Source organism: Coptis chinensis, chromosome 2 (assembly GCF_015680905.1).
Source record: "Coptis chinensis isolate HL-2020 chromosome 2, ASM1568090v1, whole genome shotgun sequence".
NCBI lineage: Eukaryota > Viridiplantae > Streptophyta > Magnoliopsida > Ranunculales > Ranunculaceae > Coptis > Coptis chinensis.
In genome coordinates, this window is record NC_141457.1 from 32,808,590 (window position 1) to 32,823,480 (window position 14,891).

Genomic DNA, 14,891 nt, shown 5'->3' on the forward strand with positions numbered 1-14,891 from the left:
TCTCGTTTAAAGTTTTAAGTTTTTAATAACAAAAGAAGTTCACACCACTCTGTGGGTTTGAAACACATACTCCACAAAATGTATAGTTTACATAGTTACCAGAAGCCAAACCAAGCATCTTCACGTTCTTATTTACTGATAAGATCTAAGGGATGGCATATAGGCGAGGCAATTTTTCATCACAAGGGAGTTTTATGGCTCAAGGCAGTCCTTCCAGTGCCCTTCTTTGCCGCAGCGGTAACACCGATCAGGTTTTGCAAAAACACTAGTTTTCATTCCACTCAATTTAAGATCTCCAATAGGCGGAAGTTCAGCATCATCAAGCCCAAAATCTGGTCCAGCAATTTCCTCTAGCAGGTGTTCCCCGGATGACTGACGCTCTAATCCCTTCTCTGCCGATCCAGTTGATACAATTCCATTAAAACTACTGATATTCACAGACTCATCTGATACATGGCCATCAGATGTTAAACACCGAGTAGTCCTGTTATCATTGCTTGGGGGATTTCCTGGACTGTGCTGCCACTGGAAGAAATTGCAAGCTCCCTGTCCCTGCATAAAAGGGAACAAAAAGTGTCCCAGATCCCTTAAATTGAAAATATCTTCAGCTAAATATTAGTAGTAGGGTAGTAGAGAATCAGTTTTTGAGCAAAAAGATACTATTTCAGCTTCTAAGGTTAAGGATCTCATAAGGTTAAGGCTACTTGAAAACGGGGAAAATTTAGCTCCTAAGCGCTTAGGAACAATGTTTCTCCTGAGCAGCACTCAACTGCCAATCAAAAAAAAAATATTGGAAAAAGACTTGTGATATATGTATTTCACCTTCCCCTCTGTAGTTTACCGTCATCTCAAGCATAAAAGAAAAGAACCAGTGACTGAAAATCTGGAACTCCTTGTTTAAAAGTTTTACCAACACAGCATGGGATGGTGCTGTTGCAATAGAATGTTCTGCACCAAAAGTTGTTCAACCAATTTGAGAAAAGACTGATGTCTGAGCAAATTTATTGTATCCCATTTTTACAACACTTATTTTCCATTACTAATCACTTCATGAACCTAAGACATTCAGGTGAAGAATGTAGTAGCAAATACTATGTTGGGATGTGGAGCCGGTTTGAGTTTGCTCTAGATGGCCTGCCCTTGTTTGCACGCATCAAGGAGAAGAAAAACTGGACTTTTCCTGTAGAGCCCCGCCACATAAACGCTGGTCCCCTACTGATGCCCAGAAAGTTGATTTCTTCCTGTAATGCTCCCCAGCCAGGGAGTTGTCGTCCGGCCGCCAGTGCCCAGAAAGGTGATTTCTTAATGTAGCACTCTGCGGCAGCCAAATGGCGTCCCGCTTTTGAGCCAGTTTTAGCCGAAATGTATTATTCTAGTGATTTCTCTATTCTAAGGTGCCCAGATGCCCACTAGGGCCTTGGGAGCTTAGCGTTTAGTTGAGAAACATATTTTTGAGAGCTAAGAATTGGGGACTTGTGGGAGATAATCTTGCATCTAGGGTTTGAGTTAGGCGCTAGTCTATGAATTTTTATCATCTCTTGTAACTCTCATTCTAGTGGAAGCTTTGGCATGTTGTGGACATAGGTATATCATACCGAACCACGTTAATTATTTGTACTCTTTGCATGCTTTTATTTATTGCTCTTGTTATTGTCGTTGAGTTTTCTCAGTGTTGTCATTACTGCCAAGGTCTTGTAATAGGTGGTGGGTTAGCATGACCTCTAACCCCAGTATAAGTGCATTCTTGTGTGGGTAGGTGAAATTTCCACCCAAAGTATCCCCTACATATTACACCACTAAGCTCAACAAGGAAATCAAGAGGGAAGATACAGAATCCCAAAATAAGACTAACGAGGGTATGCGACATGGGGAGTGATGTCTGTAATGGTCTTCAATCATGCCACTAGTTCTTGAGCTTTTATGGCTGTTAATCACAGGAGGGAGGAGGGAGGAATAAGGTAATTTGTTCATTTGTTCCAAATAAGGAATATGTAATAGTTAAATAAGTAACAATATCTTTAAGATTCCAATTTCTACGTATTTTGCGGTAACCAAAACTAAACAGAGCTGTCATTTACCAGGAAATTGAGTCAAGTTTGTGGATCACTGCGGCTTGGGAGAACCACTGCTCCTAGAGTTAACGCACGAAGTTTTTCTGAATTATAATAACCACTAAGAGATTTAGATACAGGGAATACCTTTTTCACGGGACAGGCGAAATATTTTAGGCCCGTGTCTCTTCCATCTTCTATAAATGGTTCGAGTCTGCACACTCCAGCACCACAGGAGCACTCTGGATATGGAGACTGCAGAATATCTTGTCTCTGACCAGAACTCATCAGTTGCAACTCTGGAGAAAGTGAAATATATTGTCTCTGACCAGGACTCTCCCGATTGCACCACTGGAAAAAAACACAGTCCTCTCCTCCCTGAGCAAATTCCATAAGTAGATACCAAAATACTTACATCAGAGCATATACAATGTGACCATATAAACAGCTTCAATTGACCACAGAGAAAATGACATTCGCAGACATTCTCTTTGTAGTCTCAAAATATGATAGGAATCTAATTTTCTTAAGAAGGAGAAAACATTTCCTGAGACATCTATGAAGTACAATGGTGTACTCCTTTGCATAATAACAAATTGATGGGTGTACAAGAGAGAAGAAAAGAAAATCATTAGAACGAATGATCGTTAACTTTGTTTCATGGATATATTCCTCATTCCCTCAATGCTACCCATATGTCATATGCTTATATTTAACTTGTACAGACCAAAATCAATGGAACTTCTGCGTAAGTCTAAGCTCCTGACCCAGAACTGCACTAACTTGCTTTTGAGTAGGAAGCTCTTGAAACTTGCTATTGCTGACATGGTTGGAAAACCATTCCAGAACAAACGAAAAAAGACAATACAGTTGAAGCAATGGAATGTGGGAAGACTGAAGAGTCCATGCAACATACCAAAACATTTTTTGTAGATCAGGATTCATTTATCTTCTTTGACATACATCTCATTACGCTTTAAATAATTCACAATGATTTTCTGCTTTCTAACCTTCTATAATTCAAAAAATTATAGTTATTGAAGTGCTATATTTAATTAAGTTATCCAATTTAAACAAATTAATATAACAATTACAGGGAGGCATACTTTCTCTCTGTTCCCTTTATACATTTATCTCTATATTTGTTTTGGGAGGAGAGGGGGTGGGGGTGAGAGTACTTCATTTGAAAAAAATGCAAATCAGCGACACACATCAACGATGAAAATAGGAGCAAAAAAAAAAGGGGGAAGAAAAAAAAACAGGACTTACAATTGACCCTCTAGGACATTTGTAAAACTTCCTCATAAAATTCTTCTCAGTGTAAGATGTTTTCACGATACATACTCCAGCACGGCAAGGGCACTGTTTAGAAGGAATAGCTTGATCATTGATGACAGTGGCTCTGGTGCTAGAAGAGTTACATTTTGGTGTTTCAGGACAATCTTTTGCCCAATGTCCTTGTTTATGGCATGCATAACAGTTGTCCATCGGTATTCTCTGAAAATTGAATGGTTTAACCTGAGTGCTAGAAGGTTTACTCTGTGGTGTTTCAGGACAATCTTTTGCCCAATGCCCTTGTTTTTGGCATTTGTAACAGGTGCCCCTCTGCATTCTCTGAAATATGAATGTTTCAACCTGGGATGTTATGGAAAGCATAGTAATTATGAGGTAACAGTTAACCTCCTAAAATTATATAAAGACTCAACAAACAATTATCCGATAATGCTAGCACAACAAGAACATCTTGAGAAAATAAAAAGAGTTGATATAACTATATAAGTTACGTGCAAAAGAAAAAAGAAAGATAATTAGTTTTGAATCTCCAAGACTAGACAATGAAGTCCAAACACATCACAAACACAAAAACAAGTTAATAGTGCGGCGACCACTTTCAAGATGGTGCCACTGACATAATTGCTACAAATTTTCACTCATGGGGTAAACAAAGATGAAAACTCAAGGGTTCACAAAAATAAATTTTGCTTTCTCTATTGGGACATAGCATGATGAAATTCTTTGCGACGTTATTGATATGGAGGCAAGACACATTCTTCTTGGATGTCCTTGGCAATTTGATGTTGGTGTTTTACATGCTGGGAGAACAAATACTTACACTTTTAAGAACGATGGCTTTCGTATTGTTCTTGGTCCAATGCGCTTTCAAGACACTAAAAATCATTCAGATCAAGTCTTGGCATATACGGGAGTCACTTTTCATTATTAGATTAGATGAATCGAAGACGAGTGTCTCTAAAGATGGAGGGACTGGTGTAGGAAATCATAACCTAGATGGAAGTTGTCACCATTATTGATTCAGTTGCTTCTATTTTAGGTTTTGTAGTGTGTTTTTGTTTTATTTTTTAGGTATTATTTAGAAGAGTCTACAAGTCTCCAAATTTAGTTCTAACGGGTTCTAGCAAGTTTGAGAGGGTGGTTTATTTGGAGGAGATGTCCTAGAGGAAAAAAGCAAAGGTCAAAGATATCAAGTAGGGGTACTCTAATACTAAATTTTTTCATTAAAGAGCAAGGGCTAGAAATAAAGAGAATATGTCAGAGAGTTTACGGATTGATGGTAATGTTATTTGGAGAGGATTGCTTGAAAAAGGAGGTGTTTTCTTTCTACTCTAGGCTTTATACTGAGCCTGTAGGCAGACGCCCACTTGTACATAATCTCTTTCTTCCAAGCAATTCTAGAGAAGATAGTGCAGACATAGAAAGAGAGTTTGAGGAGGAGGAGGAGGTTTGGAGGGCCATTGTAGATCTGGAGAACGATAAGTCTCCAAGCCCAGATGGTTTCGATACCGAGTTTTTTCAGAAGTTTTGGGATACAGTGAGAGATGACGTCATGGAGACCGTTAGGGAGTTTTGGGAGACATCTTTTCTTTTGAGTAGCATGAATAACACCTTTATTAAGTTAATCCCTAAACAGAGAGGAGTCGAGGACATTAGTGACTTGCGCCCTATCAACTTAGTTGGTAGTGTATATAAGATCATATCCAAGATGCTTTTGATGAGACTGAAAGGGGTGATTTCTAACCTCATTGCGGAGGAACAAAGATCTTTTGTGAGTGGGCGCCAAATTCTGGATGCGGAGTTGGTCGCTAATGAGGTGATTGAGGATAGAAATGTTATTGGGATATCGGATCTAGTTTGCAAAATTGATCTTACGAAAGCTTACGACCATGTGAGTTGGGAGTTTTTGGAATATGTGATGAGACGTATGGGGGTTGGTTGGAAGTGGCAGAAATGGATTAGGAGATGTATCTCATCGTGTTCCTTCTCGATCCTTATAAATGGGCCGCCTGCTGGTTTCTTTAGGAGTTCTCGAGGCATTAGACAGGGTGACCCCTTGTCTCCACCTCTTTTTTTGTTAGTAGTGGAGGTTTTGGGTAGAATGATTAGGAGAGCCAATGAGCTCGGCTTTATTGAGGGTTCTAGGGTGGGACAGGACCAAGTTCTCATCTCTCATCTGCAATACGCAGATGACATTGTGGTGTTCTTGCGTAGGGACCTCTCACAACATAGATTCCTTTGTGGGATTCTTTGTTGCTTTGAGGTGATCTCAGGGATTAGGGTGAATATAGCAAAGAGTAAAGTGTATGGGGCAGTTGACATAAGCGATGTTGATAGGATGGTTGGAGCCATTGGGTGCTCTGCCGGATCTCTGCCCTTGAGGTATCTTGGGCTTCCTCTTGGTGCTCGATACAGGTCTGCTATTATGTGGGAACCTGTAAAGCAGAACCTCCATCATAAACTTTAAGGATGGCATGGGCGGTACCTTTCGAGAGGGGCGAGAGTGATTTTGATTACAAGTTCTCTTTCGAGCCTTCTAGTTTATGTTATGTCCCTTTTTAGGATGCCACAGAGTGTGGTCAAAAGGGTTGAAAGGATCATTAACAATTTTTTATGGGATGACAAGGAAGAGAATCATAGGTATCATGTTGTTAACTGGAAAATTGTTTGTACATCAAAGAAAAACAGGGTCTGGGTTTCTGGAGGATTCGTGAGTTTAATTCTACCTTTACGGCCAAATAGCTTTGGAGATTCGGGGAAAAAATTGAGAGGCTTTCGAGGCGTGGTCAAATCCAGATTTGGTGAGACCAATCTAGGCTGGTATAACGGGGAATCTGGGTCCTTATGGGTGTGGGGCTTGGAAGAGTATTCAAAGAGGTCTCGTGGAATTTAAGAGAGAAATCACATGTCTTAGGTGAGGGGGTAGAATTAGATTTTGGGAGGATAGATGGGTAGCAGAGAGACTGTTATTCTTGTCTTTCTTGAGACTTTATGCAATCTCAGTTTTTAAAGATCACCCCACTTGCTCTGTTGCATGGGTACGGGTACAAGTGTCCGGCTTGGACACGGGTATGGCGATTTGGACACGGCGAGGTCGGAAAATCAAGACACGGGGACACGGCTAATATTTTAATTTAATATTATATTTTATTAAAAGATAAATTATTTTAAATAGAAAAAAAAAATATGCATATAGATTTTGATAAAGCCCATTTGCCATTTAAAACAAGTTTAGATCTTGAATATAATCATTCCAAAAAAGCCCATGCCCACATTGCTTATTAAAAGCCCCATTTAATCCTATCTATGGAAGAAAGAAAGAAAATAGTCCAAGCCCACGTCACTTATTAAAGCCCACATCACTTATTAAAAGCCCACTTCAGCACTTCTTAATTGTGTTCAACAAACCCTAGATCTGGGTTGCAGCCGCCGCCATGGAAGAAAATGGTGCACAGCCGACACCATCAGGTTAGTCTACTCCATTTCTCTCTCTCTTCCTTCTTTCTTAATCTTTTTTATTTTTTTCTTTGAAACTGAGTATAGATTCGAATCTATCTATGTCGCGTCGGTGTCGGTGACGACACGACACGACACAACACGGGATACATCGGAATAATAGGCGTACCCATGCAACACAGCCCACTTGTGATTTCATGCGTCCAAATAACGGTAATCTTGGGTGGGATTTGGGGATTCATGTTCACTTGACTGAACGGGATATTGGCATATTGCGAGCATTGCCACCCTCACGCTTATGTTGGAGGCGATTCCTGTTGTGAGACTGGATAGGGATCATCGGCACTGGACTATAGAAAAGAATAGGAAATTCTCAGTCAATTATTTATACTTTTCTTTGTGTTCTCATCTACCGGCTAACACCCGAGGAGTCATGATTCCCTACTTTCCTTTTCCTAGTTCTTTTATTTGGTCAGCAAAGATCCCTTGTTTCATTTCTTTCGTCATTTGGTGTGTAACCCACAATAAGATTTTGACCATAGACAATCTCATTAAGAGAAAGAAAATAATCATTAACGTTTGTCCCTTGTTCTATCCTTATTAATGGTTTGCCTACTGGTTTCTTTAAAAAGGATTGAGAGGTATTAGGCAAGGGGACCCATTATCTCCTCTCTTTTTTCTTTTGGTTGTCGAGGTGTTTGGTAAGATGGTGGAGAGAGCAAATCAGTTAGGGGTGCTTGAGGGTTTTAGGGTAGGTTGTAAAAAAGTCCTTGTTTCTCATTTACAGTTCGTGGATGATACGGTGGTTTTTCTTTAGGGGAGGGGGTGAGCAATTGAGATACCTTCGGGGTTTGTTATGTTGCTTTGAGGCGGTTTTTGGTTTGAGAGTAAACATGTCTAAAAGCACTATTTTTGGGGTAGGTGGTTTCGAGGTGGATAGTTTGGCCTCCTTCAATGGATGCACCTTGGGGGTTCTACCGTCTAAATATCTAGGACTTCCGTTGGGCGCGAAGTATAGATCTAGAGCCATTTGGGATCCGATTAGTGAGAGTTTTAGTAAGAAACTTGCCGGATGGAAAGGGCATGTTTTGTCCAAGGGGGATCTTGTTATTCTGATAAAGAGCACCTTATCTAGTTTACCGGTGTATTACATGTCCCTTTTTCGCTTACCCATAAGTGTTGCTCATCGTATTGAGTCCATTATTGTAAACTTTTTGTGGGATGACACTGAATATAGGCATAGATATCACTTGGTGGGGTGGAATAGACTATACCTATCTAAGCGTGATGGGGGTTTGGGCCTTCGTATGCTTCATGAATTCAACCTAGCTTTGCTAGGCAAATGGCTTTGGTGTTTTGGGGAGGAAAGAAAGAGTTTGTGGAGGAAGGTTATCTTGTCTAGATTTGGGAAGGATTGCTTTGGCTGGGCTAGCAGTCCCGTGACCAGTCCTTATGGTTGTGGGTGGAAGGGCATTTCCAAAGTGTCCAAGGCTTTCCAAAGGAACATTAGATTTTGTTTGGGGGATGGAGAGAGCTTTAGGTTTTGGGAGGACGTTTGGTTAGATGAGAGACCTTTCTTTTTGTCTTTCCCTCGTTTATATGCTTTATCAGACTTCAAGAATCGCCCAGTTTGTGTGTTCATGCGAGAAGATAATGGCTATATTGCATGGGATCTAGGAATTGATAAGGAACTCTCAGACCGAGACATTGAGTGCGGCGGCACTCACAAGCAAACTGGATTTTATTCCGTCTGTGAGACCGGACAAAGATAAATGCCTTTGGTCTATTAACAAATATGAGAGTTTTTCCACAAAATCCTTTTACTTCGCGCGCCTTTGGTCTATTAACAAAAATGAGAGTTTTTCCACAAAATCCTTTTACTTCGCGCTTTGTCTTTCTTTCCTAGCCATTTTATTTGGGGTGCTAAGGTCCCTTCCAAGGTCGCTTTCTTTGTTTGGTGTGCTTCTTTGGGTCATGTGTTAGCTATTAATAACCTTCGTAAGAGACGCTTCAAGGAAGCTTTGATTAATTTATGTCCTTTATGTTTGTCTGATGGTGAATCTGTTAACCATACCTTTATTTTGTGTCCTTTCTCTTGAAGGGTATGGAGTGCTTTTATTCATATGTAAGGGGTTCAATGGGTGTGTCCAAGTTCAGTGAAGATGCTTCTAGCCTCTTGGAATGTATTTGCTCACTCACAGAAGGGGAGGAGAATCTGGAGTATGGTTCTTTTTGCCATCTTGTGGGGACTATGGTTGGAGCGAAACAGGAGACACTTTGAGGAGTTGAGGCATCTTTGGAAGAGGTCATTATGGTCATTAATGGCCTTTTTTTTTTTCTGGTCTAAGGCGCATGAGGAGACCCAAGACATTCCTTTTGAGTACTTTGTGTGTAGATGGGAGTCATTCATGTTCTGATTGCAATGCTTTTCTTTCTTTGTAGTAGGTTTTGAGGTGTGGAATCTAGGGAATGATCTTTTTTGTTTTTAAGTTTTTGTTTTTTGTTATTTGTAGTTTGGATATCTCATCTTTTTTGTAATTGTTTTTCTTTTATCAATATATATGTTCTAATGTTACCGATAAAAAATAAATAAATAAAATAATCATTAATGTTTGTCTCTTGTGTATGGCTGATGGGGAGTCAGTGAGTCATACTCTCATTCATTGTCCTTTTTTTGGGAGATATGGAGTTATTTTGTAGGCCACTCTGGGGTGTATTGGGTTGTTCATTGGTCAGTGAAAGATGTTTTGAGCTCTTTGGTGCTTAGTGTCCATTCCCCAAAGGGATGTAGAGTGTGGAGCATCTTACCTTTTGCTATCATGTGGCTTTAGGGTTAGAAAGGAACAATACACACTTTGATGGATGTATAATGACTATGGCACAGATGATTGTAGCAATAAAGGGATTCGTTTTTCTCTGGTCGAAGTTTTGGGAGTAGACAGATACATCTTTCGGGGATATTATGTTCAGATGGGGTTTCTTGTTCGGCCATGCATGATTGCATCCCTTTGTTTTAGTCTTCTCTAGTAATCGTAGTTTTCTTTTTTTCTAGTATCGATATTGTATCTGTCTTTCCCTTTGTTGTATCTGAGTGGGATATCTCATCTTACAAAGTTGACTTATGATTATATATATGTACATCACATTTCCGTTGGTAGGGATTGGGAATGGAGTCTTTGAGGTAGGTGACGCAGCTAATCGAGCAGCAGCAGGAAAGATTGAGATACACGAGGAGGCTTGTAGGGCTAACCAGCATTGTTTCATTCCGTTCAGTTTCAACACTTTTGGTTTCTTGGCACAACAGTCTGTTGAGCTCCTTAAGAGATTGTAGAAAGTTATGGACTACAACGTAATAACAGCTGGTTCTAACGAGTTTTTAGGAAGATAAGATTTGTCATTCAGAAAGGACTTGCGGCGCAGCTTGTTGCACGGTTGTCCTAATTATTTGTAAAACTCGTTATCATTATCAATAAAATTTCCACTTCAAAAAAAAAAAAAAAAAAAAAAAAAAAAAAAAAAAAAAGTTACTTTTATGTTCGTTATAGATACGATCATACGATCTAGTTTTCCATGTTTTAGTGAATTCTAAATTGTTCCATATTGTCCCACCCAACCTCCCAGGAAATGTACATTTTCCCGCCAAGAGAGTCATTAGTAAACCCCTCCCCCTCCCCCCCTTTAAGGGAGTACAATTATTTTGTGCAACCCACCAAGGGAACTTAGATTTGTATGGCAGGAAAAGTTAGCACTTTCCACACCATGAAAGAAGTGCAATTATATTGTCCCATCATCCCGCCCTAGGGACTTCTATACTATGTCATGCACTCCCGATATGCAAGGAACAATAATTACAATGCCCACCCACTCACCTTCCATACTTATATTGTCTTGCAACTTTTCATGACAAATGAAGTGCATCTAACCCCTCTGTCGGCATGCAGGAGACTTGATGTAGGCACCAAAAAGACACGTTATAGTGGTATCTGCAAACACCTAGCCCACACCTTACTTGGACAAAAACCATGGGGGCGAACAAGGATTTGGAGTCTGGAAGACGGCCACCAAATGCCCAATTACTTTGTTCTAGGTGCTAAGCTCAGCGTGGCACCACACGCCACATAACTGAACAGGCAGGGTCGCCACATAAGACTCCACATGATATGAAACCCAATTGATGTTTCTGAGGAAATCTTTGTCAGCTGTTTCCACTGCCTCTTTATCATGTGTTGTGTAGCATGGGTTACCGAAAAGCAGGGTGAGTGTCCTTCGAAGCTCACAATGTCTCTCCTCTTTGGTCTCTGCCTCTTCCCTTGGCATTTCAAATACTGCCCTGCAGGCTACTTTTCTTGTGTCATACCTCTTCTCCCTTATGCTAGAAGTCTTTATCCACTATCTACAAACTTTAACAACAACAGGTTCACTTAAGTCCTGTTCAGTGTGCTGAAGTTGGAACAAGGATGAAGGCCATTCACAATAATCTCGGCACAAAATCAACAACTTTACTCAATTCAGCGAAGCATCCACGGCCTTAGAATGGTATCAGAACCGAAAGAATGTTTTTGTCTTGGTTTTATTTTTAAACAATAATATACAAGTCGTACACAACTCTTGACCATCAAAGTTCTCCACATGTCCATATTTAGGTCACAGAATTATGTGCATCTTGACGAGTACAACCTTGGCAACAACACAATTACAAAACAAAATTGTTGCATGGAGACCCACATTTTAATCAAACAAATTTACACTAAAGAAATTCAACTTTAGGTACATTAATCCTATTGTTGGATGAGCTAGTAACTACGCTATAAGCAACATGGCTAGAAACTCAGAATTGCCTTAAAGTAGCATTAACAATTTATTTATTCAAAACTTTCATAACCAAATTACATAGGACCCAAATACTCCAATAGTGAGTAGTCCACAACATACAAATAGGCCTGCAATTGACCAAATCACCAATAATCTTTGCAAGAACATAATCCCTCCGTAAAATGGTGGAACCGGTTTCGATCCCTGATGATTATTTCTTTGTGAAAGACATGCGATACAAACTTCATGAAACAATGACAATCTGTACAAAGTCGCAGATTTTTCATGACCCTTATCGTCCTTATATCGTTACTAACAAGAAGAAAATATGCAACAGCTAATTTCTCACTATGATAACTAAGATTCTTCTCTTTCTCTTCTTCTTCAATGTCAAACAACACATTCGACGTATCAGGGGAATAACCTGCCAGCCTCAATCTCTCTAGGATTGAACCTAATAACTCTTTAACAGCCTCATATTGAGGGTGGGAGTTGTCTCCAGAAACAAATTCATGAATGACCGAGTTGACCTCAACCAAACTGCAGCCAGGTCTTTTTTCAATCCTTCTCTCTCTCATTGAACTTCTCACCTTGGCTTTCTCGTCCCATCTGTTGATTCCCCCATATACATTGGATAGGAGCACATAATCTCCATCATGATGGGGATCAAGCAAAGACAACCTCTCCTTTACTCGTCTTGCTAACTCAATATTCCTATGATTAACACATGCTCCCAGTAGTGTCCTCCACACGATAGGGTTTTTTCTAATCGGCATCGTTTCAATGAACTCATAGGCCTCTGACAGCAAGCCAGCACGCCCAAGCAAGTCAACCATACACCCGTAATGCTCAATCCCTGGATCTATTCCGTATTTATTCCTAATACTTACGAAAATACTCCACCCCTCTTCCACGAGACCTCCATGACTACATGCAACTAAAACCCCAGTAAGAGTAGTATAATCCGGGCGCAACCCAGACTTCCCCATCTCATAAAACAATCTCAAAGATTCTCTACTCCGCCCATGAACAGCAAGCCCGTTAATCAATGCTGTCCACGTGATAACATTTCTTTTCGGCATTCCATAAAAAACTAGTACTGCTTCATCAATTGATCCACATCTCGAGTACATATTTATCAAAGAAGTACCAAGTGAAACAGTAACATCTAACCCATTTCTGTATATAAAGAAGTGCGCCCATCTACCCAATTCAACAGAACCTAAGCTCGAAACCGCTGTAATCACACTGACCATTGTTACCTCATCTGGTCTTATACTTGTAAAAAGCTGCATCTCTCGAAACAAACCTAAGGCTTCATCATTGAAACCGTGGTCCACTAAACAAGCAATAATAGAAGACCAAGAAACCAAATCTCTTTCATCCATCTCCTCAAACACCTTTAACGCAATATCAACTTCCCCACACGATCCATACATGTTAACCAAAGAATTTTCTACAAAAATATCTGAATCAAGCCCAAGCTTCACAACAAGGGAATGAACCTCTCTCCCAATTTGAAAATGAGAACAAACCTTGAGAACAAACGGGAACGTGAAATGATCAGGTGAAACGCCACGATATCTCATGTTCGAAAAAAGGGTAAGAGCCTCTAAGGGAGAAATATGAGAATAAGCTCTTATAATTGTGTTCCATGCAAAGGTGTCGGGACAACTAATGGTGTCGAAAATAGAATGCATGTGTGATAAACTTTGTGGTAGAGAAGTAACACATAACAGAAGTAATTGTCGTATGGAATTCGCGTCTTTTTGGTGTCCAGTTTTGACGAGACGAGCGTGGAGCTTGTACACATGGTTCATAGGTTCGAACTGCATTACCAATTTCAATAATGAATATACTTGCAGAAACTGAACTTATATGTATAGTCCTTGAGATAGATAACTAAATGTGCAAATGTTGTACTAACAAAGTATAGAATATCTAGAAAATTAAATGAAATAGGATACTTACAAAACAGGAATTAAAGATGTAAAGGGCCTGAATACAAACCTGTAGAAGCTGGATTTTTCGTGGCTTTTACTACACGTTGGATTTTGGATGAATAAAAGGCCTTCACTGTAAAAGTCACTTGGGTGTTGGGGACTACAGTTCTAGAACTTTTGAAGTGGCGTACGCGGTACGCATAGACTTTCTTGCAGCAACTTGGACTCCAGTTTGACTGAGGGTGCGACTTGAACTTAGTTGGTCAAACACTCGAACTTTGACCTGGGAAATAATGAATGTTCATGTTCTATGTTGTTGCGCATGTTTTGCCCATAATTACCACAAAGAAAGACGCTGTGCACTCAGTTTTGGTTTTTTTTTTTTTTTTTTAGTGGAACAAGCTGCGCCGCAAGTCCTTTCTGAACAGCAAATCATATTCTTCTAAAAACAAACTCGTTAGAACCAGCTGTCATAACGTTACTGTCCATGACTTTCTGAAGTCTCAACAGACTGTTGTTCCAAGAAACCGAAAGTGTCGAAACTAAACGGAATGAAACAATACTGATTAGTCAATGCAAGTTTCCTCATACTTCTCCATCTTTCCTGTCATTGCTCTCTTAACTGTTTCTCCCACCTCAAATATTCCATTCTTAAGCCCTACCAACGGAGAGGCTCCAATTACATCAACACATGCATGTCTCCCCTCAAACCAACTATATATCAACACATCCGCAGGCCGAAGAGTAGATCTTTCCTCATTCGTCGGTGAGAAAGTTCCGCAGTGACCTCTCCTTCTTCACTTGTACTGACCTTCTTCCAAAATGCATCACATAAAATATCTCTGACATGATCATGTCGGTATTTGAAATCTGGAAAATGCCTACAATGTGCTGCATGGTCCCTGAAAGCATCTAGTCTACTCTTTTTACAAACAGGGCATAGACCACCATCAGAGTACAAAGGAATCATGAGACGGTACCGGAGAATAGAACGATACTCCACCGACAACATACGCTGTCCAAGTCCCTCCATCGGAATAGCAAGTAGAAAATCCTTAGCGTGTTCTGACTGCAAGCATCCAATGACTGCTTTCAGACAAGCAGATAACACAAACTCTCTCTCAAGACCAGCAACAATCTTACTATAGAACGATTTCGCCAAAACTTTTTGTGGTTTTGAGGGGACGGTAGCATTCCCAGCTATAGAACTGAGGTCAAAATCGGGTAGACAAAGACTCAATGCGCTACTAGCAACATCAAGAATCTCATCCAAAGGCACTGGCTCACAACTCCTAAGAATGTGGTTCTGAAACTCAGAAGTCTGACAACGAGAGGC

The 14,891-nt window shown here is 40.1% G+C and overlaps 1 protein-coding gene across 3 annotated transcripts; it reads right to left on the bottom strand.

The window, feature by feature from the left end:
- Nucleotides 1-13,899, bottom strand: LOC147515832 (pentatricopeptide repeat-containing protein At4g21065-like). Of its 3 annotated transcripts, none has more exons than XM_086588611.1 (4): nucleotides 13,623-13,779; nucleotides 3,321-3,686; nucleotides 2,199-2,429; nucleotides 1-552 (listed from the first exon to the last, which is right to left on the bottom strand). In XM_086588611.1, the coding sequence occupies exons 2-4, from the start codon at nucleotides 3,660-3,662 to the stop codon at nucleotides 193-195; spliced, it is 933 nt and encodes a 310-aa protein (XP_086444737.1). In that variant the 5' UTR covers nucleotides 3,663-3,686; nucleotides 13,623-13,779; the 3' UTR covers nucleotides 1-192. The 3 variants fall into 3 exon arrangements, with proteins under 3 accessions (XP_086444737.1, XP_086444738.1, XP_086444736.1); XM_086588612.1 differs by having other exon boundaries at nucleotides 3,321-3,665; nucleotides 13,623-13,776; XM_086588610.1 differs by lacking the exons at nucleotides 1-552; nucleotides 2,199-2,429; nucleotides 3,321-3,686 and adding an exon at nucleotides 11,635-13,441 and having other exon boundaries at nucleotides 13,623-13,899.
- Nucleotides 13,900-14,891: the final 992 nt, after the last annotated feature.

Bases quoted from the DNA above. Each gene is read 5' to 3' on its own strand.
- LOC147515832 (XM_086588610.1), bottom strand. From the start codon at position 13,432: ATGAACCATGTGTACAAGCTCCACGCTCGTCTCGTCAAAACTGGACAC.